Source organism: Euwallacea similis, chromosome 15 (assembly GCF_039881205.1).
Source record: "Euwallacea similis isolate ESF13 chromosome 15, ESF131.1, whole genome shotgun sequence".
Taxonomy (NCBI): Eukaryota; Metazoa; Arthropoda; class Insecta; order Coleoptera; family Curculionidae; genus Euwallacea; species Euwallacea similis.
The window spans coordinates 4,148,881-4,176,517 of record NC_089623.1 but is presented as its reverse complement, the minus strand read 5'-3'; the positions used below and the strand labels follow the sequence as shown (position 1 = coordinate 4,176,517).

General features: G+C 30.7%; 4 protein-coding genes across 5 annotated transcripts; 2 read left to right on the top strand and 2 right to left on the bottom strand.

Annotated features, from left to right (window-relative positions):
- The first annotated feature begins 779 nt into the window (after nucleotides 1-779).
- LOC136413758 (cytochrome c oxidase subunit 6C-like) lies at nucleotides 780-27,637 on the top strand. 2 transcript variants are annotated; one of them, XM_066397462.1, is made up of 3 exons: nucleotides 780-784; nucleotides 26,330-26,509; nucleotides 27,441-27,637. In XM_066397462.1, exons 2-3 carry the CDS (start codon nucleotides 26,340-26,342, stop codon nucleotides 27,502-27,504), a joined length of 234 nt encoding a protein of 77 aa, XP_066253559.1. In that variant the 5' UTR covers nucleotides 780-784; nucleotides 26,330-26,339; the 3' UTR covers nucleotides 27,505-27,637. The 2 variants fall into 2 exon arrangements, with proteins under 2 accessions (XP_066253559.1, XP_066253557.1); XM_066397460.1 differs by lacking the exon at nucleotides 780-784 and adding an exon at nucleotides 25,997-26,120 and having other exon boundaries at nucleotides 26,295-26,509.
- Nucleotides 1,164-25,575, bottom strand: LOC136413750 (glutathione synthetase-like). Its single transcript, XM_066397451.1, has 11 exons — nucleotides 25,440-25,575; nucleotides 19,734-20,063; nucleotides 19,533-19,676; nucleotides 4,775-4,905; nucleotides 4,606-4,648; nucleotides 4,312-4,550; nucleotides 4,157-4,255; nucleotides 3,887-4,099; nucleotides 2,011-2,130; nucleotides 1,483-1,590; nucleotides 1,164-1,427 (listed from the first exon to the last, which is right to left on the bottom strand). The coding sequence occupies exons 2-11, from the start codon at nucleotides 19,950-19,952 to the stop codon at nucleotides 1,295-1,297; spliced, it is 1,449 nt and encodes a 482-aa protein (XP_066253548.1). The 5' UTR covers nucleotides 19,953-20,063; nucleotides 25,440-25,575; the 3' UTR covers nucleotides 1,164-1,294.
- Nucleotides 5,525-6,873, bottom strand: LOC136413682 (jerky protein homolog-like). The gene is made up of 5 exons (XM_066397365.1): nucleotides 6,823-6,873; nucleotides 6,441-6,749; nucleotides 6,264-6,365; nucleotides 6,042-6,190; nucleotides 5,525-5,603 (listed from the first exon to the last, which is right to left on the bottom strand). The coding sequence occupies exons 1-5, from the start codon at nucleotides 6,871-6,873 to the stop codon at nucleotides 5,525-5,527; spliced, it is 690 nt and encodes a 229-aa protein (XP_066253462.1).
- On the top strand, nucleotides 16,837-18,761 carry LOC136413681 (tigger transposable element-derived protein 4-like). The gene is made up of 3 exons (XM_066397363.1): nucleotides 16,837-16,968; nucleotides 17,106-17,982; nucleotides 18,262-18,761. The coding sequence occupies exons 1-3, from the start codon at nucleotides 16,837-16,839 to the stop codon at nucleotides 18,540-18,542; spliced, it is 1,290 nt and encodes a 429-aa protein (XP_066253460.1). The 3' UTR covers nucleotides 18,543-18,761.

The following is a 27,637-nucleotide window of genomic DNA, read 5'->3' as shown; positions in this document are numbered from 1 at the left end:
CTACTGTAACTTACCCCTATAATTCACCAATAATTGATTCAGCGTAACAATGAGATATTATAGATTGTATTATTGTAATGCTAAATTTCACAGATGAATGAATTTTTTAAATTAAATGCTTCAGGAACTATCGGTCTCATCACATTTTAATACATTTGATATATTAATTGGAACAACATTTAAAGGGATGAATGTAATACTCGATTTATCAGGGATCTCTAGCGAAACAAAAATGAACAAAGTAGATTTTCTTAGGATATTTATCTAAAAATCTGTTTATATAAAATATATATCAACTTTTACAAACAACATTTTTTAAGACACTTGAGGCTTAAGATAATTTATGAACTTACTTAAACTAACCTTATAAGTTCAATATTTCATCTGACTAGTACCTATTAAATTCTACAAGTCCGGAAAATTACAAAACATGTAAAAATTGCTGATGCATTTTTCTTTCATTTATATCGCATTACTTCGAAACTAATATATTGTATATACTTATTGGTTATTTAATAAAAGCAAAAAAACTCCTATGAATAATAGGTCATTAAATCGTCATTGAAAAGTTAAGATAGGAATGTAAAATTTCTTTTCTTCTAATTTTAACCATTAGAATCCTAGAGCCATTGAAAGTGTGAAAAGGGTAATATTGTAAACTTTAATATTCCCAAAACAGTTCATAATCGAAATCGGTTATGTTACATGGAGTAATACTAAAATTTTGACGTACATTTAAAAATCTAATAATAAATAGGTTATTTTATATAAAAATCTTTTTCAAGTTAGCACGCAACCATTATTTGACATTTTTTGACATTAGCGTTCTTGTCAAAATGTAGTACTTGTACAGTAGTTACATTATACAAAGTTTCAACTTTCTATAAAGAGTTACCTTTATTTATGACCGCGCTGTAAGCAATAGCAAATAGCGAATGTTAATTCTTGATCTCCTACTTGGATTCAAATCTCGAAACAAATTTTTTTCAAAGCGGTAAACGAGTCGAAATATGTAATGAAGATTAATTTCTCTTCTCATTGTAAAATAAGCAGCATTGTATTACTGCCATATTATTATAGCAGTATATTGACCTATATCGCAACTAGAAAGTAACAAACTACAAAAGTAAAATATTCTTCACCAAATATCAAAGGTACATCAAAGGTATATCAAAGTATCAAATAGCGGTGATGTAATAACGATTACCGTAAAAATAACAAATCCTATGGCCACTAAGCGACTTAGATATGGTGCACAATTTGTAGCTTATATTTTCTTAAGTGTAGCTGCCAGTCATTCAATATCAATCAAGTATGGACTATCCAATGCTCCGAAACCCGCAGCAACACCTCCCTCATTTGCAGTCGATACTTTCGTACGAAGCATATGGCCTACTTGACGATTAACCATAATTTTCTCAGAATCTCTGAAATACACATCTCCTCGATAAAAGGATATTAAAAAAAGGGGGGAAATCTTACCCGATGATCACCCCAAACACCCCCAATTCGGAGACCATTTCTACTAATGGAGGAGGATTAGGGCCTCCTGGACGGATCATATATCCAGTGGAAAGTGGAGGATTTATTCTGAAACGACATATTTTTTAGGCGATAATTTTTAACTGTAAGAATTAAAAAATTTTTAACACCATGGCATGTGCCTTAATCAGTGCCGAAAAGAATACACCTTGAAAGCCTAATGCTGTAAAAACTTGAAGAGCTTAACGAAAAAAAGTCCTAATCCGTTAACTATTTTATAGAAAAAGTCTTAATATTGATATTCTAAAAATGAGAACTCAATTTTGGTGATAGTTAAGATCCTATAGACGTTACTGTAGCATCATTTTGCTAGAAATACCAGTATTTAGTATAAGCATTACTTACTTTAAATTAAATGGCTAAAACCAAGCTCTTGGATTTCAAAGTCGGATATCATTGAATATTGAATACAGTCCCTCTGCACCAAGTTCGAGAACTCAAACTATAGTTCCAAACATATTATCTTACCTTTCCATAAGAATCCATGCAGTTCTCTCTTTACTGTCTTTCATTTTCAATATGACATCTCTAATTTCTGTTCCATAAATGTTATTGCCTCCTCCTTCTCTTTGTGGTTTTAAAACAAACCTAAATACAAAAAATATCAATTTTGAATTCTCTAATAATTTGGTACTGAAAAAGTTTAATATGATGTATACTGTGCCATTAGGATGAACAAAAAACATCATAAATAACAAAGAACTGATAACTTTCAGATTTATTTTGGCTTCGAAGCTAAATTCATGAATTAAAGAAATAAAAAATAAGAATCGAGCCTAAGTAATAAAGCGTCGTTGAGGATTTTGAGACGTTTAAATTAAAATAGGTACAGTTAGCCCTAAAATTAAAACATATTAATAAGAATAGCAAAAATTCGTTTTAAATTATGTGTGATGTAATTTAGAAAGTGTGTAAATTAAACTAGAAGAAACCCCCAAAAGCGCTAGTTTGGAAGTTCGGAAATTTAAGTCAAATTTACAGTCCAAATGAATAAATTGAATAATTGAGAATACAAAAATAAAACCTGACAGAGTTTAGTATCTCCAGATTAGGTCAGACAGGAGAGACGCTGAATTTTTGCTTTTCTAAATTGAGACATCAAAATGATAATATTTTTGGTGACTTATGGAACTCGAACGTTCAGAACCAGAATAAGCGAGAAGAAAATGTACGAAATTAAGGAATCCCTACAATTAGGTACATTTTGAATCAATTTAGAGATTTTCACATTCATTTCAACATTCTAAAATTAACAAAAAACAAAACACAATACAATGATCAGTTAGCAAATTCTATTGAAAAGCTGTAACTGTTACGTTTTGCCTTAGGTTAACTAAATTTTAGCTCTGAAAAGGATAATGACTGTGCCCCTTTCATATGTCGACATCACTGTTAGTTCATTTTCAATTTAATAAAATTTCTGTGTACCCTTTTATCAAAGGTCTCATAAAAAATGGACGAAGCTATAACTCAGTTATTTATGAACGGATTTTGATCAACTAAAAACTAAATAAAATGATATTGTTCAAACTACTAAATTATGTCAAAGTTTTTTTTAGCTCAACTTCTGTTTCAAGTGTCAACTTCAAAATTTTAAATAGAACTCTGTATTTGTTTTTTTAATGTTTTAATACAAAGTATTTTTCCGAATTTTATGATGTATGACAAGTTAACGTTTTTGAAAATTGAAAAATGTGACCTATGTGTCTCACTAAGTGTTCAAAATGGATGTTATTATTATTATCATCATTAATATGGCGAATCAATTCTTGCAATAATTTTTTCGATTTTTTAGTAGATCCATCGTGTCATAAGTTGCCTTCTACACGTTTAAATTTATTACGATTAAATACTTCTCTATAAGGAAAACGGGTAAAATAAAGACATACTATTTCACCGAAGTTCTTATTAGTTTGATAATATCCTTCAAGCATATCTGTAAATTTACATTTTTAAATATTTTCAATTGATATTGACATTTGATAATTCTCACCAATAATAACATTAAAAACAATAAATCATCTGTATTGCATCGTAAACGAAAACAATAGCATCTGTTTTGAACACTTATTGTAACATATTGTTCAAATTTTTCAATTTTTTTCAGTTAAAGTGTTTTAACTTGTCATACATCATCAAATTCAGAAAGATATTTTCTAATAAAAAACACAGAGTTTTATTCAAAATTCTCAAATTGAAACTTGAAGCGGAAAAAATTGGGTAAAAAAATTTTTTTAACATTACTTAATAGTCTGAATAAAATCATTTTAGTTTTTTAATTCATCAAAATCCGTTCATTAGTTATAGCTTCGCTCGTTTTTTATGAGGCAGCCGGTATAAATACCTTTCTGGATCGTCGAGGGCCATTTGTATAGCTTGATCCCCAGATTCATCAAAATCCAACCCGTATAATCCGGTAAACACCTCCCGAACATCATTAATTTTTCTCGCTTCTGTAAGAAACAGCTCTAAAGCACCTGGTTTCGCTAACGCCTGTTGCACCTTTTTAGTCCCAGCTAAATGATATTGAATCGAAGGACATTTAATTGCTTGCGACCTTCAAGCAAAAATAATTATTTTAATCACACTTTTCTGGATATACCTCATTAAACACCTTTCGATAAGTAATCTCGCATCCCACTCCCTTTTACTTGGTATCTGTTCTGGCGAGTATGCAGATCGGTAATACACAACACTAACCACATATCCATCTCTACCAAAAAATTAAGCATTTCAATCTCCATAGAAAATAGCAATTCTTACACATACACAATGAGTTGATTGTCCTCCGTCAAACTACCCTCCTCATGCACCTCAGTCAAAGTTTTCCTTATCAATTTCACTCTAGGATTTAGCCGCTTCAGCTCGAATTCATGAAATCTCTGATCACAGATATTGTAAGTTACATCTTCAACTATCATTAAAATAACTGCCTTAGGGTCCCTGTAGATTTTCCATGCTTCTAAAAGCCCTGTCGTTATCCCTGTTAAGGCATGATTTTCCGGTAACTAAGGATATATACAAATAAATGATGCGGGTTTTGAGATAAGAGTCGAAACTTACGTTTTGAAGTTTATCGTAATGCCCCAATTCTTCCAACACATATCTAAAAGAAATTCACCAATCAATAAAAACATTCATGAATGAAGGTTTGGTGAATGTGACACATTTTCAAAAAAAAAAAAACAAAATTAATGGGGTTACATTCGCATTTAAAATTTATTTGCGTTACCTATTGCAAATCGAAACGCCATTTCCCACTCCCGCCAAGCTTACTGAGATAGTATTGAATTCCACTTGCTTAATTTTATATTGATCACCATGCAACATATAGTCGGATCGGAATAATCCCAAAGATAGTTTCTAAAAAAAAATTAAAGTTAAAATCTGATAAATCCAACTAGGCTGGTACAAATCACTAATGTCCAATATTAATGATAAAAACAATCATGACACAATAGCACCCAACCTTCATGTGTAAATTTGAAGTCACAAGAAAAGATGCACAGTTCTGGTTGGTGGGGAAGATGCAGTTAGTTAGTACTTTCAAAATTTCAAACTTTCAAATTTAGAAAAATTAAGTTGGGATGATAAATCATTACCTATTTATATTTAATGAAGCCGGGCCTAGCCAACCAAAACCAGCAGCAATAGTATTAAACTCAATTTGCTTCCAAGTATGCAAAGAATCCAACATTAAGTCGTTGCGTACCAACCCTAAGCTAAGTGGCTAGATGAAGAAAACAAAGAACAATGAGTGAGTAATGTGCAATTGGGTGATTGAACGGAAAAGGCAACTTCAGTGAATAACATAATTTTTTAATTAAAATCTGTAACTGTAAAACATTTTTAGATACATGATTGGAAATGTTACAAAAGAGAACAAATTTTTATGAGTTTTTATTTGTAAATTTATGAAAACATGAAAAAAATGTGGTTGTATAGAGAAAAACACCTACAAACTGAGTATCTTATTACCCCTTCAGTCATTTAAAATTCTTAAGATTATATACAGGGTGTCCCACGAATATGGGTTTCTATCTGTATCTTGAAAATTGTAACTAAGAAATAGTTGAATTTTTTTTATGATACTAAAGTAGAAGTGATCTATTGATTAAAAATATTTTCACTAAAATACGACTTCCAGTTATACCGATAATGAATGTCAATTCGCTAATTTTAAATGGAACACCCTGAATATTATATTAAATTTCGATTCTGCGGAATATTAGGAACATTTTTCATGTACAGTAGCCACTCGATTATATGAACTAATAAAAACCAGGGGTGTTCATTAAACCAAATTGTTCACATAATCGAATTTTTTATTTTAAGCTGTTACATTTTAACAAAATAATGCGTAATACATTTTTGAATTTTTTTGCCGCTAAACTCTTATGTAGGGCCTTATCTCTACATTTTTTTAACACTAATAAATCATTTATTTCGAAAATATTTTCTTCGCTCCATGCAATTACTTTATTAAACGCATCTACAACCTCTGAAGCACTAATTTGATTTTTTTTTGCGCACCATCATCATCGCCTTCATCTATCAGCGAAACCGCATCATCACTTGTGTCACTTGTATCTTGCTCATTAATATCATCTTTATTCCAATTTTGAATATCATCCGTTGAAAGAGAAACCTGAAATATAAACTAAATATGCAACTAGGCTGCAAGAAAAAATGATCATATAAGATCCATTTTTTTAGTTTACCTGACTGTTAATTTCAGTAAGCAAATTTTTAACTTCTTCAATTGTTTCCTCTGATTTGTTTTTATATCTTTCTTTGAGAAGACTAAGAGGAACATCATTTTTCTAATCCGAATCATCGTCATGTTCTCAAAAATTTAAAATGTTTCTCCAACATTTTCTTATTGTCTCAGCCTCAACTCTATTCCAAGCTATAGAAAGATTTATTATAGCATCTTTGATTGTTAACTCTTTCAAAACTTTTGATATGTCTTCACATTTAGAGGATACTATAGTTGACAGGAAGCTTGATCTATAGTACAGTTTTGTAAGTCGGATGACATTCTGATCCATTGGTTGAATCAAGGGGGTGACATTTGGTGGCATATATTTTACAAAAATATTTCCATCTTTAGAACATAATTTTTCAGCAATCGGATGACTAGGAGCATTGTCTAACAAAAGCATGGCTCGTAAAGGTAATTTCTTTTCATCTAAATATTTTTCAACCTAAAAAATCGTGCATGCAAAGGTGTAAGATAAAATACATATTCTATATACATATGTTATCTTTTTAGCTTACTTGAGGAACAAAACATTTATGAAACCAGTTCTCAAATATTGTACAAGTCATCCAGCCTTTTTTAGAGTAATCATAATCTACTGGCAATGAAAAATTTGTAAAACATCGTGGACGTTTTGCTTTCCCTATTATAAGGCGTTTAATTTTATGATCTCCTGTAGCGTTTATACAGGCAAGAAAAGTAAGTCTAATTTTTTCACTTTTTCTCCCACGAGCAGTTTTTTCATCTCTCCTTACTAACGTTTTTTCGGGAAGCAACTTCCAAAAGAGACCAGCCTCGTTTGCATTATAGATTTGTGCATCTGCAAGATTAAGTCTGGCTATAAGTGAACGAAGATTTTCTTGAAATGGAGGTACAAGTTCAGGATTCGTTGATAGTTTTTCACCGGATATTTTCAAAAATCTAATGCCAAATCTACGTTTAAACTTTTGCAACCAGCCATCACTTGCATTAAAGTGTTCTTTTTCTTTTAAAATCCCATGTAATGATTTTGCCTTGATCTTTAATAGCTCACCTGTTACCGGAAGCTTTCTGGATCTCTGTTTACAAAACCATTCATATAATTTTTTTTCCATTCTAGGCATTACTCCAGTTTTTAAAGTTTTTCTTTTACTCAAACCATAGCACTCGGATGAAGTATTCAAAATATTAATTCGATTCTTTTTTATAAGACAAACAGTGGATTTTGCAATACCATACTTTTTTGCGAGATTTGTGACACTTTCACCGCTTTCCAACTTCTTTATAATATCACTTTTGTCTGATAATGTCAATACTTTGCGCTTCATATTTTGACGACAGAACGCAACTCGGCGGATCAAATAAGCCTGTTATATTCTATAGCTTGCTGTGGAAACTACTATTAGTACATATTTTATACCGTTATAATACATTATTAAACCTTTTCGGGGGTTCCCGAAACCTCTGCGGTGAACTACCAGAAGTTCATATAATCGAGGTTGCCGCTGTTCATTCTATAGAACCTACCATGTTAAAATTTTATTGTTCATTATATTGGATAGTTCATATAATCAAGTATTCAGATAAACGAGCGCCTACTGTATAATGTTCTATACCTCAATTTTACGGTTTTCAAGATAATCAGAATTTTCAAAAAAAAATGACAGTTGCAGCCATTAATGTATTTTTTAATAATTCGCAAATAGGTAAATATTTTGCAATTAAATTTTAAACTATTGTACGAAATACTGTACTGTCCTTAGATCAGTGAAAACACACTGAACACACACATACTGAACAATGAAGGTTTTTTTTTTTTAATAAAATGACAACAGTTAGGTTTAGGCATAGGCAATTGAATTGAAAGTAATATTTATTTTTGGTGGTAAATATATATTGGTTGAAAAAATAGGGGGTTAGTATTTAAAAAATTAGAGTTTTATACAATTTTTGAATGATAATTTTGAGCTATCGTTTTCAACACCCTGTATTAAAAAGCATGATTCAACTCACTAATTCGAGGGCAATAAAATATTTTGTACAACAGCCCAAAATTCAATTGCAAATACTTACTCGCATGCGAATTATTAGAAAATACATTAATGGCTGCAAATGTAATTTTTTTTTTAGAAAATTTTAAATATTTGGAAAACCGTAAAATTTAGGTATAGAACATTATACATAAAAAATGTTCATAATTTTCCGCAGAATCGAAATTTGATATAATATTCAGGATGTTCCATTTAAAATAAGCGAGTTGACATTCATTACCGGCATAACCGGAAGTCGTATTTTAGTGAAAATATTTTTAATCAATAGATCGCTTCCACTTTAATATCATACCCAAATTTCAACTATTTCTTAGTAACAATTTTCAAGATACTGATAGAAGCCCATATTCGTAAGACATCCTGTATGCAGGGTGCTTGGTAAAACGATAGTTTTCAATATAAAGTTTTCAATGGGGCATAGATGAGGTCATTTTGAATTTACAGGGTGTTTCATTTAAAGAGACATAAGCAATTATGTCCCAAGCCAAATTTAAAATAAAAAAGTTTCAAACAAACGTCACTTGTTATGAAATGCAATTTTTATTCAATATTATAACTAGTTTCCATAATTAAATACATATGTATATACCCTCTATTGTTTAGCCCTATATTAAATTAGAATAAACCATTAATCGTAAATATGGAGAGTCTGTTTATCATCTTGGCTAAAACATAAAATGCAGAAAACGGCTCAAATATCAGTTTTGTCCCAATATAAGTGTGAATAGAATGATTGAGGGTTGCGAGCGTGGGAAGAAGGTGGAATAGTATGTGCTAATTCTTTTGAAGATAAACAGATGCACTCGGGGGTGACCCTGATGCATCTTTGGTATGTGGGGCATTCGATTCCCGAAAAGGATAGAATAAACTTGTTTGAGGACACGTGCGTGTATTTTATTAAAATAAAACCTACCCGTTCTTTATCATCAAGGTTATTTAAAAGATAATTCGAAACCAACTTTGTTTTTTTCAATGAAACACTCATTTTTTTTAGTGAATTCACAAAAAACTTAAAAAATTAAGTATTTTTTGCTGGAAAAATTCTTTCTAAAACTTCGCGTTTTCCAGATATCAACAAAAAGTGAAATGCTACATGACTTAAATTACAGAAAAAACTTTATTAATGAAAAATAAAAATTCACAGGTTATAAAAATTAACCCAAAATCGTAGTAAAAATTATTTTTAAACACTTATCAGGTGAACAAAAAAGCCATGTTTTGAGTAGAATGTACTTGCATTTTTTTTAGTATCTAATTTATTTACAAACTTCAAAAGAACCTTTATTTAAAGCAAAGCTAATTGTTTGTTTTTCAACTAAAATTATTAAATTAAAAAAGAAAAATTAAGGATTTTTCTAAAGAAAACAAAATTAAAATAGTGTTAGCTTATGGGAAAAGTAGTCAAAACGGTGCTAAAGCTTATCAGATTTATGTACAAAGATTCCCTGAAGAAAGAGCACCTAGTCGTCAAATAATCAAGAAATTTCTTAAAAGTGGCAACGTATAAGCAAGTAAAAAAAACCGCGCAAGAATTGCCACCAATTAAAACAACCAAATAACTACTTTAGCGGTTGTAGCTGATGATCCTCATGAAAGTTTTCGTCAGTTGTGAAGATTCGGGCATTTCGTTGGCTAGTGTGCAACGCATTTTACAATTGAATAAGTTTCATCCGTATCATGTTTTCCTCTACCAAGAGTTACATGGCAACAATATTAAAAAGCGGGTGTAATTTTGTACTTGGGCAAAGAAAAAATTAGATTTGATTGAAAACTTTTTCTTCACTGTGGTTTTTTCTCACGAATACACTTTCACAAACTATGATAAGGTAAATCGTCACAACATGCACCATTAGTCCTTGGAAATTCTCACTGATTAAGACAAGTAAAACATTAAACACCTTGGTCAATTAATGTTTGATGCGGCATTATTGGCAACAAAATAAAGGGATCAATTTTTTTTAAAGCAATTTAAATGGAAAGAAATGTCGTAGTTTTCTGTCAAATAATCTACCGGTCTTGTTGAAAAACATTACTCTTGACCAAAAAGTTGTTTTGTAGTATCAGCATGGCGGATGTTCAGTTCATTTTGCTCATGTGGCACGAGACATTTTAAATGAAATGTTTCTTGAAAAATGAATAGGACGTAACGGTCCAGTGAACTGTCCATCCAAATTACATGACTTGACCCCATTAGACTTTTTTCTTTAGCGTTATCTTAATGTTCAAGTCCCAACAACTCTAGCTTACTGCCTCTCAAAACATGATACCCATTTTCCGTTTATATCGAGAACGCATCTTTAAAAACAAGATATATTGTCCCATGACTATTTTAAATATCATGTTAAGGGTAAAATAAATCTTTTCCTTAATATTTCTTCTAGATTTTATTCAATTTTATGCGAATTGGGTGATTTCGGCAAACGGACAACGATTTTGGAAAGTTAAAGATAAATAATAATAATACAACTAAATGGACTGAATGTATCTATATTAAATGTCCAATATAATTGCCCCTTTCTTGAATGCATGCTTGAGTCCTTTTTACTACAGAAATATGAATACTGTGAGAAATTTGTGGTTTCAACTCAAATTGTTCTGTACCTTTTATAATTCTTTCTCGCAAATGTTGTTCATTTAGTATCGGAACCATATAAATGCAATCTTCGCAATTCTAAAATAAAAATCTAGTAAATTAAGGTCGGGAGAACGAGCTGGATATTGAATAGATGTTTGTCCACGGGCAATCCAGCGATTATTAAAGACCACGTTTAGACAGTTCCTGACAGTTTAACCGTAATGGGGCGGAACACCATCTAACTGAAACCACATATTTTGACGCACATTTAAAGGCAAGTCATCAAGTAAATCTATGAACGAATTTCTTTTAAAAAATTGTACAACATTTAACCGCGGAGGCATAAAAAGCAGATATACGAGAAAATTGTCAACTATTCCTGCCAAAACATTTAAACAAAAATTTACTTGATGTCTCTCTACAGTAGTTATTGGACTATCTTCTGCCCATACATAGGTATTGTGCATATTTATAAATCCATTGCGCATAAATGTGGCTTCATTTGAAAATAAAATAAATCTAAGAAATTTAACATCATGATTGTTCTGCTGGAAAAGCCAATTACAAAAAGTAACTCTTGCTAAAAAGTCTTGTGATAAAGGCGCATAAACACGACATGGGTATAATAAATTTTATTTTAAGATTCTATGAACATCACTAAAGTTTACATGTGTATCTTCGTTGATGCCATTTATTTCTGTATCGATTAATCTAGTACTTATGCCCTGGTTTGCTTTTGCTATTTAAAGAATGTTTTTCCTGATTTGGTCGTGGCTTGCGAGGTCGTCCACATTGCTCTGCCCTACGTTGCTTGAATTTTCCTGATTCCCTCAAACAATGAACTAAATTGGAAAAGAATTTTCTTGTTGGATGATCCCGATTAGGAAATGTATCTGCATAACATCTAGCCGCTAAATTAGCATTAAAAATGCATTTTCCTAAAAGTGGTAAAAATCATTTACCACAATGTCAAAAATCATTACTATTGTTATTTTTATTATGTATACAGTTACATATCCATCAGTAAGACCACATCAGTAATTTCCGAAAATGATCAAAATTTTTCTCTAAAAGTTCTTTGCATTTGTAAAATTAGTATAAATGTAATACCGTAAATTTATTTGTAAGTAAGATTAAAATTTACTCTGGATATTTTTTTATAAACAAAAGCTAATCATTGCCTTGACAACTTTCCTCATCATCATATATAGTGGTGGTCCATAAAATAAGAGTGATAGGCAACAAATCCTAAGAACCAAATTTTCATTTCTAATTTATTTAACATAATAAATAATATAATATACTTACAAATATCAACTAATCATATATACGTATAGTATATAGTATAGTATACAAGGTAGTCCACTTTTTTTTTAGCAGGACTTTAACAATCGATAGAAAAACTTATTTTAAGAAGAAAATTTCATATCAACATAGACTCATAAATACTTCGTTTTAAAGATACCAGGCGTTGAAAAATTTTTTTTTAAATCGATCATTTTTTACAATACTCCAACCTCTGGAGATATTTAAACTAAAATTGATGTACAGCATCACATTGTATGCTGTCATATTCAGTAATAATATCACGGCCCATGAGCAACCAGTACCAGAGTTGTGGAGTTTTATTACCATTAAAATATAAAAATATATATAAAATAAAATTCAATAAATTACTAATACGGTCCTGTCTAAAATCAAATTTTATTATTTATTATTGTTAATGATACGTATTGCATAATTAAAAATGAAAAACAGCCAAAAAAATTCACTTAATTTAAAGTAAGTGTTCAAAACATGAATCATTTTGTTACACACATAATCCACACCGACGTCTAATAGATTGGAGAATACCAATTAAATTATTATTTCTAAATTCAGTGCAAGCATTTCTAATGAAGTCAATAAGTTCATCCCTTGTTTCCACAGAAATTGCATATATTTGTTCTTTTAAAAATCCCCAAACAAAAAAGTCCAACGAGGTTAGGTTGGGAGAATTTGTTAATTTAAATTTTTTAAATTATATTTGTTATGCAACTGAGTCAGGTACGAAAAAATGTCAAGAGACATTTTTTTATAGAGAATGAATTACTCATTTAGAAAAAAAATTAAAATTTGATTTTAGACAGGGCCGTATTAATGATTTATTGAATTTTATGGTAGTAAAACCCTACAACTCCGGCATTGGTTGCTCGTGGGTCGTGATATTATTACTGAATATGACAGCATATAATATGATGCTGTACACCATATTTGGTTTAAATATCTCCAGAGGTTGAAGTATTATAAAAAATAATCGAATTTTTTTAAAAGTTTTCAACGCCTAGTATCTTTAGAACGAAGTGTTTATGGGCCTATATTGGTATGAAATATTCTTCTTAAAATAAGTTTTTCTATCGATTGTTAAATTCCTACTACAAAAAAGTGGACCACCCTGTATAGTATATAGTTATATATATATGTATATGTATATATATGTGTGGTGCACGTAATTTAGTTCAGGTGCTAATTGTTAGTAGTTAAGTAGTTGTCAAGATTAAATAAAATAATTTGACAAAAAGTAACTATTCACAAATACTCTAAAAAATAATAATAATTGGTGGTTTGCTAGACCTACCTATGACAACAACCAGATTATAGTACACCTATAAATAAACTAATTATTAAGAAGGTAAAACAGGTACTAACAATTAGCACCTGAACTAAATTACGTGCACCACATATGTATATGTATATATATGTATATATATGTATATATATGTATATGTATATATATGTATATGTGTATATATGTATATGTATATATATGTATATGTATATATATGTATATGTATATATATGTATATGTATATATATGTATATGTATATATATGTGTATGTATATACAGGGTGGCGCACTTCACCTCCCGTCTCCTATAGCTCGGTTATCATAGGGGACAGTAGGATTTCGATATTTTGTATACTTTACCTGTGTCTTAGGACGTACTCCAGGAAAATATTTCTAATTATACAGGGTGTCCCAAAAAAGTGTGACGATACCGAACTATTTTTTTTTAATGGAACACCCTATTTTTTTCCACATTTAAATGCTTTCTATGATTGTCTACATATTCCTATAATTTTGTTGAAATCGGTTAAATAATACCGGCGAAAAAAATTAAAAACTGAAAAAAATTACATTTGCGCCTCTAGTTTGAAAAAATAATAAAAAATAGAGATAATGTCTATGTAAAGAAACTACTCAAGATGCTTATTAAGCATGGTTTAATAGTTTTATTAAAAAAGTTTCGATGATCAATATTGTACAGGGTCTCCAAAATTTAGCGTCACATTTTTCAAACTTCAAAGTGTTTTATTTTTCTTATTTTAAATTGGGACCCCCGTATATTTTAATTTAGTTCGATGCAGAATTCAAAAACAATCATTTTTCGAATTACATGTCTGTCGCAATTTCTAACACTTCGATAGTTGTTCGCGGAAAACCATTCCAATAGTAATTAAATTGATTAAAAAACTACGGTTGCTATGACAAACGAATTATTTATAGAACTTATTTTATAATTACAATTATCTTACAACTATTACACATCTAAAGTATGTGTTCGAAATGTCCTCCGTTCTCTTGAAGACACAAATTAAGACGACCATGGAACGACCTTGCAACTCTTCGTAACATATCGGGTGTGATGCGTTGAAATACATTTATAATTCTTTCTTGCATGTTTTCTGGCGTGGTTGGAGGTTCCTCATAAACCATTTCTTTAACAAAGCCCCATAAAAAAAAGTCCATTTTAGTTAGATCCGGTGAACGTGGAGGCCATTTAATTGGACCTCTTCCAATCCGCCGATTTTGGTAGGTCGTGTCAAAATGGTCCCTGACTTGTAATGCATAATGTGCTGGGGCCCCATCGTGTTGTATCCACATTGCATTCCTTACAGCTAATGGCAAATTTTCACATAAATTTGGAAATTGATTTTCCAAAAAATCCAAATATAACGGTCCATTTAAGTTGCCATTAAATAAGTATGGTCCAACAACATGATCCGCAATAATTCCCCCCCAGACGTTAATTGACCATCTGTACTGTCTATCAATTTGCCGAAAAATTCTCAGATTATAGTCACAATAGTAATGGAAATTATGACGATTCACGAATCCATTTTTATGAAAGACAGCTTCATTAGAAAACAAAATTTTGTCGAAGAAATCAGCATTGGCTCTAATTCTTCCCTGCGCCCAGTTGCAGAATTCGATATGTCGTTCAAAATCCTATTCACGGAGTTCTTGATGCAACTGGACACGATAAGCATGAAAACGGTTTTCCTTTAAAATCCACTGAACAGATCTTCTGCTAACATCTAAATTATTAGTAATTATGCGTTGACTAACAGAGGGATTTTCTGTAACGGCTAATAATACGGCCAATGCATTTCTTCTGTTTTTAACCGGTTTGTTTCTAATTGGTGGCGTATAGCTAACATTTCCTGTTTCCACAAACCTTTGTAACAAATTTTGCAGGCTCCTTTTGTCTGGACGTCTTCGTTCTGGATAACGCTGAGCATAAACTCGACTGGCCAAAAAACTATTCTTTTCGCATTCGCCTAACACGAAGATCATGTCCACGAGCTCTTCTCGATTGTACTCCATGGCAAAAAATAAGATTTATAATATTTAGAACTTAACTAATTAATAATATGATGCTAATAATGTTTGACAATATGATAAAAACGGAAATAATTTGAAATTTGTTCAAAGCCACCTTCGATTTTTTTATGAATTGCGGAAGATTACAAAACCTTCCATAGTCGTCTTAATTTGTGTCTTCAAGAGAACGGAGGACATTTCGAACACATACTTTAGATGTGTAATAGTTGTAAGATAATTGTAATTATAAAATAAGTTCTATAAATAATTCGTTTGTCATAGCAACCGTAGTTTTTTAATCAATTTAATTACTATTGGAATGGTTTTCCGCGAACAACTCTTGAAGTGTTAGAAATTGCGACAGACATGTAATTCGAAAAATGTTTGTTTTTGAATTCTGCATCGAACTAAATTAAAATATACGGGGGTCCCAATTTAAAATAAGAAAAATAAAACACTTTGATGTTTGAAAAATGTGACGCTAAATTTTGGAGACCCTGTACAATATTGATCATCGAAACTTTTTTAATAAAACTACTAAACCATGCTTAATAAGCATCTTGAGTAGTTTCTTTACATAGACATTATCTCTATTTTTTATTATTTTTTCAAACTAGAGGCGCAAATGTAATTTTTTTCAGTTTTTAATTTTTTTCGCCGGTATTATTTAACCGATTTCAACAAAATTATAGGAACATGTAGACAATCATAGAAAGCATTTAAATGTGGAAAAAAATAGGGTGTTCCATTAAAAAAAAATAGTTCGGTATCGTCACACTTTTTTGGGACACCCTGTATAATTAGAAATATTTTCCTGGAGTACGTCCTAAGACACAGGTAAAGTATACAAAATATCGAAATCCTACTGTCAATGATAACCGAGCTATAGGAGACGGGAGGTGAAGTGCGCCACCCTGTATATGTATATGTATATACAGTAATGTTCGCTTATAACGAACCCGCTTATAACGAACTTTCGGTTATAACGAACTAATCTATGAAGTACGAACTCAAGTACATTTAAACGTATGTTATTTTTGTCATTTATAACGAACCCGCTTACAACGAACTTTCGCTTATAACGAACCTTAAATTTATAGAAGAATAGAAAAACTTTACGGTTATAACGAACTTAACGCGGGATTTTACCGAAATCCCAAAGAAGAAAAGTAAACAATTCTCGGGGAAAGTCCAAAATCGTTTGAAGCAAATTGCTGACACAAACGACACAGTTGTTCCAGTATATTGATAGCGTTCAAAGAATTCGTTCGTTAAAAAAATCATGAGTTATATCATTAAAAAAAAAAAACGTAAAGCTTTAACTTTAAATTGTAAATATGACATTGTTAAACGGTTGCAGAGACATGCCAAACAGAGTGAAATTTGTTCAGAAATGGGATTAAGTAAATCAACGGTAAGAACAATAAAATATGCAATGTTCACAGATATTTTTTTTTGTTATTCCAGTAATTTTCCGGCTTTGTAATAAATTATGTAATTTGAAATAGTATTAATACGAATTAAAATTTGACTATACATATGTAATTTTAGGTTGCAACAATTTGGAAAAATAAAGAAACAATCCTAAAAACCTTCGAAAGTGGACAACATTCAAATGTAAAAAAAATCAAAAAGCCCAATAATTATGAAGTTGACCAAAGACTCTTAAAATGGTTTTCTCAACAAAGAAATAATAACGCAATTGTTAGCGGTGCTATATTACAATTAAAAGCTGAAGATTTTGCAAGTAAGGTGTCCGGAAACCAGGAACCGAAATTTAATAGAAGCTGGATCGAAAGGTTCAAAAGAAGGCATAATATTACGAGTGGAAGAATTGCTGGAGAATCGACTTCAGTTGATATGAACATTGTAGATGACTGGCTGCAAAACAAATGGCCAATAATTAGGTCAAACTTTAAGGATGAGGACATCTTCAATGGAGATGAAACCGGTTTATTCTTCAAGCTTACACCTGATAGAACACTAAAGTTTAAAGGGCAAACCTGTGAAGGTGGAAAGCTTTCCAAAGAAAGAATCACTATATTTGTTGTAGCGAATTTGACAGGATCCGAAAAAAGAAAGTTATTGGTAATTGGAAAATCTAAAAACCCTAGATGTTTTAAGAATATTGTACAATTGCCAGTAACTTATAAGTCCAATAAAAGGGCATGGATGAATTCAGAGATTTTTATAAATGCATTACGTGAATGGGATGAAGAATTACGCCGTAAAAAAAGAAAAATCATATTGTTAGTGGATAATTGTCCGGCTCATCCCGATGTTAAAAATTTGATGTGGATTACGTTAGTGTTTATGCCACCAAACACTAGTTCTAAATTACAACCCATGGATCAGGGTGTTATCCATAGTCTAAAGAGTCATTATCGACGACTCCTCCTCTCGGAAATGATATCTTGTATGGATAGTGGTAAGGAAAAATTTATTATTACTCTTTTGGATGCAATACGCTTTATTCATATGGCATGGCAAAAGGTGTCAAAGCAAACGATTAGAAATTGTTTTCGACATGCCGGTTTTCTCGAAAATGAGAATTTTGATTCAGATGATGACTTACCATTAGTCGAATGGCTTAAAAAAAATCAATGCAAAAATAAAACCGATATTCAAGAGGATTTTCTTCAAACCAACAACGATTTTCATGAATTTGTTCATGTGGATGACAATCTTGTGAGCGTTGAGTTTTTAGACGATAATGCCATTATTGCGTCTGTGTCTTCTGCATCTGACACTTATGATGATGATGAGGAAGACGAAGATGCAGCATATGAGAATAATGAAATAATATCCGTTCCTACAACCACAGAAGCACTTCGATATGTTTCTAGTATTCGTCAATTTCTTCAATCGCGAAATACTCCACAAAATGTTCTCGATGGAATAGCCCATGTGGAATTACATATAAATGAAATTCATTTCATCACAATAAAACAAACCAAAATTAGCGATTTTTTTCTTTCTAATTCCTAAAAAGTGTTGTTAAATTTAACAAATATGTATTATTTAAATTGGTTACTAGTTGAAGAATGTTACTTGTTGACTTTTTTAAAATATATATGTATGTAAATAAAGTGAGTTATGTATTAATTAAAAAAACAATCATAACACCATTTATTGCTTATAGCGAACTTCGGTTATAACGAACTATTTACTACGGTCCCTTGGGGTTCGTTATAAGCGAACATTACTGTATATGTATAGTATATAGTATAGTAGTTGATATTTGTATATTATATTATTTATTGTGTTAAATAAATTAGAAATGAAAACTTTATTCTTAGAATTTGATGGCTACCACTCATATTTTATTGGCCACCACTGTATGTCTACTAGATTTTTCAATAATAATGCAACGTACATTTTGTACAAAAATAAATTATAGATACATTCCCAATATAAATGAAAAATGGATACCATGTATTGAGAGGTAATACACTGTAATATTTTCTAAAATAAGCAATAAATTACAATTTTACAAGAATAAAAAAATTAAGATAAAGGGGCATTTAGTTAATAAAATTAAACACGTTCACCATTGGTGACGCAAGAAGTTTGGGAGGGAACGTGTTCATGTCCCCTTTTTTCCCAATCTGATTTCAAATTTTTTTACCCAATTTATAGGAAAAGTGAGCCTCATTGAAATATGCATCACCGCAAAATTTCATTAAAATATGTCAAAAAACATCGAAGTTATTAATGACATTAATCTTTTTTAGCAATTCTAACGTTCAATATAGTGAGTACCTACATATAAAGCGCTAAAGAAAAAAGGCACATAAGGAAAGTCTAATTATTTTCACTCAAGGAATCTGTGGTAAGCGAATTGGCTTACTAATTTGCAATACCCCCAAATAACCCTATCTATCTCCAACTGCAAACTTTTTATCACTCTACCAAATATCCTGTACAATACTATTTCCAGAGTTTAGAATATAGAAAAACTTTTATATACACTCTTACTTGTGTAACTCCTTCATCCAATACTGTTTGCCAAATTTTATATAAGTTCCCTGTGAATTCATCTACTTGGATTGTGCCTTGCAAGGTTTCTCTTAAAAATTTTTCATTGTGAGCTACCCTGTGCATAAGCTCATTTAGTGTTGGCTAAAAGTTGTTAGTACTAATTATAATGAACGGTTCAATCCATTTTTAAATACTTACTTGGATATTAACGGCTTTTTGGAATTCTTTTCTTGGATAAGTCGAAGGTAATAATGTGAACGGAGCAAAACTTATAAAATCTTCAGAAAAGGAAGTCTTGGATCGAATTCCTATACCATGCATTACGGCCCAATCTTTAGTTTTTGAAATTAGGTCTTTCAACTCCTTTTCGCCAAGTGGAATTGAAATGCAACTAGGAAGCCTTACTAGCTGAGACATGTTTTAAGATTCTTTAGCTTTTAATCCTTTAATTTGAAGTGTCAAATTTAACTAAATATTGATTCCAAGTTAAATGCACTGGTCAATGAATGATGAAACTTTTTGAATTGCCTTAAATAAAAAATATAGTGTGTTAAAATATACTATAACTAGACATATACAAAGAAAAGATACAAATTTAAATAAGTCCTTACACACCATATCTAAAGAATTTTTCAGTGACCTGATAATAAGTCTGTAAATAGCAAGACAAGTTACTCTGTTCTCTGATCAAATTCGAATGGATTTTTTGGGTGCTTTTTTACACCAATTGTGTCATTTTATTTTTTCAATGTATTAATATAAGTTTGTGGGCGAGTGGGCCTCACGCACCAAATATTTATAAAAATAAAATTCGCACATACTTAATTCCTCTGATATTCTGTGCTACACTAATAACTTAATTGATAAATTAGACTATTACTAGAACCCCCCAAATAATGCAGACTCATATAACTGAAATAAATTCACATAAATATGTCGCTAATCTGTGAGACCTGTCACACCCATTTTAGGGTTAGTCCAGGTCATTAATTATATCTCAGAAACAATAAATGGGAGAAATTCAAAGGAAACATTTTATTCACAAATATGACAAAAAAAAACATAAAAATATATTTCTCCTGTGGTGAAAAAATATTGACTCAAAAAAAGCATGCTTGCAATTAATCAATTAACATTCTGATAGAATTACCTACTGTCTTTCATTCTTTATTGTTTGAATAAATTGTTATCTGAGTTCTCAGTGTTGTCATTGGTGGCTCAAATTACAAATGCCCACTCAAGCGACTAACAAAATACCCACTGAAGTTTTTGTCATATTAAGTTAACTTTTAAAATTACATATTTTTGCAGGCTGTGGAACAGAAACCATTCATGTTTGAACAGCAAAAACGCTTTTATATTTTAATTTTTAATGACGTATTAAATATGTAATACCAATAATAATAATAATAAATTTTGAAATCTTTAAACTCTTTAATTTTACAAAAACGGGATGATTCATAATAGAATGTCAAAAATTCAGGACATAAATCTGTGAATGATTTTTTAAAAATTTCATATGTTCATATGCGTCCGTTTCCGCTTCGTGTTTGGAATACAGGGTGATCAAAAATTTTTTTTTGCTTTTTCTAATAAACCTTTTGAGCATAAAATATTTTTAAAAAAAGGGGTGGAGAGTAAAATAAATGTAGAAACTTATCTTTTAAAGGAAAATCAATGTTTTCAACTTCACAAGTGGCATCCCCATTGATGTGACCCTGAACATTTTAGACAAAAAGTATGATAGGCCACTGGTTTTTTAAAATTAAAATAATGTTCAGAATACTTTATATTTTGTGTAAAAAAAAATCTTGTAAATATTTTTCATAATACAAACATGAAAAAAAAATTTTAAACCATTATTTTCCAACTAATGTTAGAACTACAAGACTAAATTAGGTATATTACATTAACATTCAAGAGACCTTTTTTCACAAAAATATACTATAATTATAATACAGGGTGGTCACTTTTACGACGCATTTTGTGGGGATTTTCGAAACGGTTAAAGATGCAAGGTAGGTTAAATGGAAAAAAAGTGTCGTATTTTTATGGTCTGCAAAAAGCTAAAAGCAAAATTGGAATATCTTATGTAATTATTATAGTAAGATATCAAAGAAATACCAAAAAAGTCGATTTTCTTTTTTTGTCTATAACTTATTTATTTTTCATACAATCATTTTGAAACTTGGGTGTGTATATTTTCCGCCAGTGTCTTCAATATGGAAAGGTCAAAAATATCCTAGGCCTACTAGTTTACGTGAAAATGATACTAACTTTCGATTTTCTTATGGACGCCATAATGGATTTTCGCATTTTTGAAAAACACGAAAGATTTCCGTTTCGGCGAGGTGCAACACAAGGGTCTTCTGAACTATTTTACAATAGAAATTAAAATATTTAAATATTTTATGAAAAAATTAAGTAGCACTGGATTTGTCAAGGTCATAATTCGTTACCAAGTTACTGACTGTCTTTGACACATAAGTCAAGTAGCCAATATTATTGGTTGCTACGTCAACATAATTTTATTTAAAAAGAAATTTAGTAAGAAAGTGAGTTTTGTTCTTCTGTGAATTAAGTTAATTTTAATTTTCATCAAAATGGAAAGTTATTTCTCCAAAGATGAGAAAATAGACATGTATAATGTGTACATAAGACATTCAAAAAACGCCGTTGCTGCATTGAGGGATTATAATATTCTTTATCCCGAAAGAAGGCAGCCCAATACTTCAACATTTGGACGTATATGGGCGCGAATACGGCAAATGGTAATTTTGAAAATCGAAGACATAAGATCAATCAACAGCGAGAAAACATAAATGAAATAAGCGTACTAGCTCAAATTAACATAAATCCAGAAACGTCTCAGCGACAAATTGTCAGGGAATGTAACATCAGCAAGTCTACTGTTCAAAAGATCTTGAAAAAACATAAGATCTATGATTATAAGTTCCTCTTAGTTCAACGCTCCACATAGGAGATGAACAACGTCGCTTGGAGCTTTGTAGGTGGTTTCGGGATCAACTCACGACAGATCCTGAGTTTTGTGGAAAAGTGTTGTGATCCGATGAGTGCTTATTTACCAATAGTGGACTATTTAATCGAAAAAATAAACATTATTATTCTGTAAATAATCCTCACCTTGTACGCCCAGCTAGACCACAAATTCGCTACTCTATAAATATTTGGTGTGGTCTCTTAGATGATAAAATAGTAGGACCTTTTTTTATGGAAGGCAATTTAAATGGACAAAGTTATCTTAACTTTTTGACAAACGGATTAGAAGAATTAATTGATAACTTACCTATTAATACAATAAAGAAACTAAAATACTTCCAACAAGACGGTGCAAGTCCACATAATGCCAGAGTGATGCGGGACTACTTGGATAACCGCTTTCCAAATTCGTGGATTGGAAATAACGGTCCCGTACGATGGCCACCACGATCTCCCTGTATGAATCCCCTGGATTATTTCTAATGGGGTTTTGCCAAAAATAACATTTACAATACACCTATTCTCAGTAAAGATGATCTTAGAAACCGAATTACAAATTTCTTTGCGACTATTGACCCAGTTGTTATCAGAAGAGTTATTTCAAATATGTATGAGCGAACGGCATTATGTATTACTCATAGTGGCGGTCATTTTGAACATTTTATGTAATTTCCTCTCCTCGTATTAATTTCTTTGTTAATTAATGTTAGTTAATGTTAAAGTTTGTGTTATTGATTTTCAAAAATGCATTTGATAATTTTTTTCATTACTTATTTAAAAGTTGTATTATTGGCTACTTGACTTATGTGTCAAAGACAGTCAGTAACTTGGTAACCAATTATGACCTTGACAAATCCAGTGCTACTTAATTTTTTCAAAAAATATTTAAATATTTTAATTTCTATTGCAAAATAGTTCAGAAGACCCTTGTGTTGCACCTCGTCGAAACGGAAATCTTTCGTGTTTTTCAAAAATGCGAAAATCCAATATGGCGTCCATAAGAAAATCGAAAGTTAGTATTATTTTCACGCAAACTAGTAGGCCTAGGATATTTTTGACCTTTCTATATTAAAGACACTGGCGGAAAATATAGAACACCCAAGTTTCAAAATGATTGTATGAAAAATAAATAAGTTATAGACAAAAAAAGAAAATCGACTTTTTTGGTATTTCTTTGATATCTTAGTAATTACATAAGATATTCCAATTTTGCTTTCAGCTTTTTGCAGAGCATAAAAATACGAAACTTTTTCTCCATTTAACCAACCTTGTATCTTTAACCGTTTCAAAAATCCCCATAGAATGCGTCGTAAAAGTGACCACCCTGTATAATTCATATAATGATATTTTAAATTTTATTTTTTATTCATGGTGAGTGTAACAAAGTTGTAAGAAGAACTTGCTGTACATTTAACGAAAAATTTAAAAAAATATATTATTAAAATTCATGATTCTAAACTGCTGAACGAACTTCAACTGTCAATATATGGCAATTATTTTGACGCATTTCAGTAAGCAGCAGCCATATTCTTTTCAAAGCCAACTAAGATATTTCAAATTATTAGTGTCTAATATAAAAAATCGCAAATAACAGCAAAGCGTTAATTTTAGGTAAAGGGGCACTTAATAAAAATCGATTCAGAATTAAATCTAGAATCTAGACATGTAAAAATATACAGGGTATTCTATTTAAAATAAGCAACTTTTTTGCTTTCAAAGTTCTTTAAATTTTTTAAATTATTTTTTGAAGGTTCTGTATAATAGTTATAAAAACTTTTCCCATTAACCTAATCTACCATGTCTGGTTAACATGTCTACAAGTTTTCACAAAGCCACCTTCAATAATAGTTGAGAATTTTATATTTTGAAGAAATGGTGTTTTGGAAAGATTTTTTTCTTAAATCAAAATATCTTCAAAACAGTTAGGTATAGAGATATCTAATAAGAATTTAATCAGGTTAATTTCAAAAATGCAAAAATATATTGGGTGTTCCATTTGAAATAAGGAAGTTGACTTTGACTTCCGGTATGAGCGGAAGTAGTATGACCTTCAAAATATTTAAAAGAAAAGATTGTATTTATATTAGTTTAATCGTAAAATATAAAAAATTAAAAATAGTGGCAAGTCCAAAAGTTTCTAATGAAACAGTTACGTAGATCACCCTGTATAGCATTCAGAAAATAATTTTTATTTAAAAATAAACCAGTGAGATATAGTTTTTATTTAAAATATTTAGATCAATGGGGACGCCACTAATGAAATTAAAAAGATTGTTTTTTCACTAAAAAACATGTCAGTACATATGTTCTTCATTCCACAATTTTCATAAAAATATTTAATATTGGAATGGACTTGGATATGGATTAAAAAGAAACATTTGTTTGATCATCCCGTATATCAGACACAAAGTGAAAACAAACCCATATTCATATGAACTTTTTTTAGAATCATTCATAGATTCAACCCTTGAATTTTTGACATATCATTATGAAACACTCTGTATATTTATTTATTATATTATATTTGAGATAGTTCTTAGGAGCCGATCCTATCAGTTCTTGAATATTATCCTGGATAAAATACATTTTATAATGGAAATTTAGATAAAATATGACAAAGCATAAATAACTATATATATACAGGCAGACGTTTGAATGACATTGCATACAAACAGATAAAATCACTTTACAATAAATTATCTAATGTTGGATTTCAAAAAGCTTAGCCAAGTCAACAATAATAGTTACTTATTACATGTCATTTTCAAACAAACTGTACATGTGGCGTAACTAATCACTAATTAAAAACCTACAATCATACAGGAAATAATTAATAATATGAAAGAAATATTAAAAATTAAAGAATACCCCGGTGGATAACTATTGAATACAAATATAACTTACCTAGAAATTAGAACAGACTACAAATAATAATCATAAAACGTTAACAATTCAGATTTCTATTCTTCCAATTTCGGTTATTCTTAAATAATATTCAAAAATCGTCACAATTGAACAACTTGACGAGTTTTGAGAACTTTATTTTGAATTTGAGATATTCCAATCTTTTTGTTTGCTTTTGATGACAGCTGTTGAATTGACAATGACAGACGTCTCGACTTTTTGTGCATACCTTTTTCCTTTTACCATACTAGTTTCCCGAGCCTTCGAAAATTCCTAAGTAATCCAAATTAATATTTTCGTTTTCAATCATTTTTTGTATATATTAGCCTCAAAATCTGCCAAAAATAAAAGATCGTGGAGCACTTCCTTCACACAGAGTTTTGAACGTACGCCAGAGCACGCTCAAGCAGGGCATGAGCCGAAATAGTTAGAGTTGTTGCGAGTATCGATCAATTCGTTATCGAGAAATCGCAATACTTAGTACGCATAATGTAGTAAGGTACATGGCATTATAAGAAAAGGGAATGGAATTTTCCATACACCAGAAATTTTCTTATTGTCAATAAGTTACGTTTCCATTCCCATTCATCATAACTAGTTCCATTTTCAATAAAAATTGGGTTTTACTTATTTGCAATTTATTCAAAACGAAACTAAAAGTTGTGTTCATATCTTCTTCAAGTGAGTTTTCGTAGTTAATACTTCACGCTCCTATCACCATTGTACTATTTAACTACTTTTTAATTGACAGTCCGTTAACCCCATCAGAACCTCTCAGCATTACATAACTTAAATCCACAGCAAATTTTACAGAATTCAATCTATTGAGACTATTTTTCTATAATTTTTCTTCAGAGGCATAATACGGTAACTTATTTCCACACAACCAGGCATCCAAAAATGGCCGGAGGAAAAGTATCTACTGTTACAAAGCCACAACTCCGAGGCCTTCTTAGGAGTCAAATAAAGCTAAATTTGCTTGCTGCTCTTGGTATGTGTACTGTTGCAGCAGTAGCAATGAAGTTCTTATATAATGACAAAAGGAAGGAATTATATGCTCAATTTTACAAGTAAGTATCTTAAATGTATGTTAAGTACTGAGCGATTGCAGTGTTGAAACTCATATTAGTTTTGTTCCAACAGAAAAGTAAATCAGTTCCTGATTGTCAGATATATGTGCACACAGTTTTAACAAATATTCCTACTTATCAAATATTTTTGATGGTCTGAAATTAAATTACCTCCCATTTCACACCTAAGAACTGCCATCATATATTGAATGAATGAGTCCTTCTGCACAAACTCTCTTTTAAAACAATTCAGTGGAACTTGAAATTCCTTTTTCCTTGTGTTTAACCTGGCATGCATTTAAGCAATGTATCAAAAAATCATCAACTCTTACTACTTTTGCATTATGCTCTAACACACAAAGTTGGTGAAATCTTTGCTCTCATAACCTTCGTAACCTGGACCCAAACATCCTAGAATCATAGCGATCACAATTTTCTATTTTTCAATTAGAAAATTGGAAATCTGAACACCATTGGAAGTGCGAACATGCTTGAAACAAATAAGGCTGTCAAAATATCAACTTTCAAAACAACAGGTCAACATATTTGTTTTAATTTGAAAGATCGCATGGATGTGTAAGGAATTAAGCTACTTTTACAAGAACTTTATTACCTATGACTCTTCATTGCCAATTTTAATTGTTTTGTACTCTTTAAGAATTCTTGTGTTGGATCTTTGAGCCATCTCATTGCTACTTAAAATAATTGTTCTATTAACACCTATATTAATCTACCTTTTATTTTTGACAATTTTGTTGGTGGCAAAAATTGACAGGTATTAAGTTGTAAGATATGGATTAAATATACCTACACTTATTTAATGATTGTATATATACATATGCACAACCAATCAAACAGTTCAAGATATGATGGTTTATTGATTGAACTGATGCAATCTTTGTATTTTGTTCACCTTCAAATTATGTTTCAGGAACTACGACATCAACAAGGAGTTTGAGAAAATGAGAGCAAAGGGTTTGTTTGATTCCTGTTAAATGCTTAAAATATTCCCTAGGAAACTAGTAGATCTTCCTCTGTAGTAATCTCGCAAAATACCGTCGAATACCATTCACTCTAAAATAATGTATTTATTGTTTTTATTCCAATAAAATTTAGTACTACTAAAAA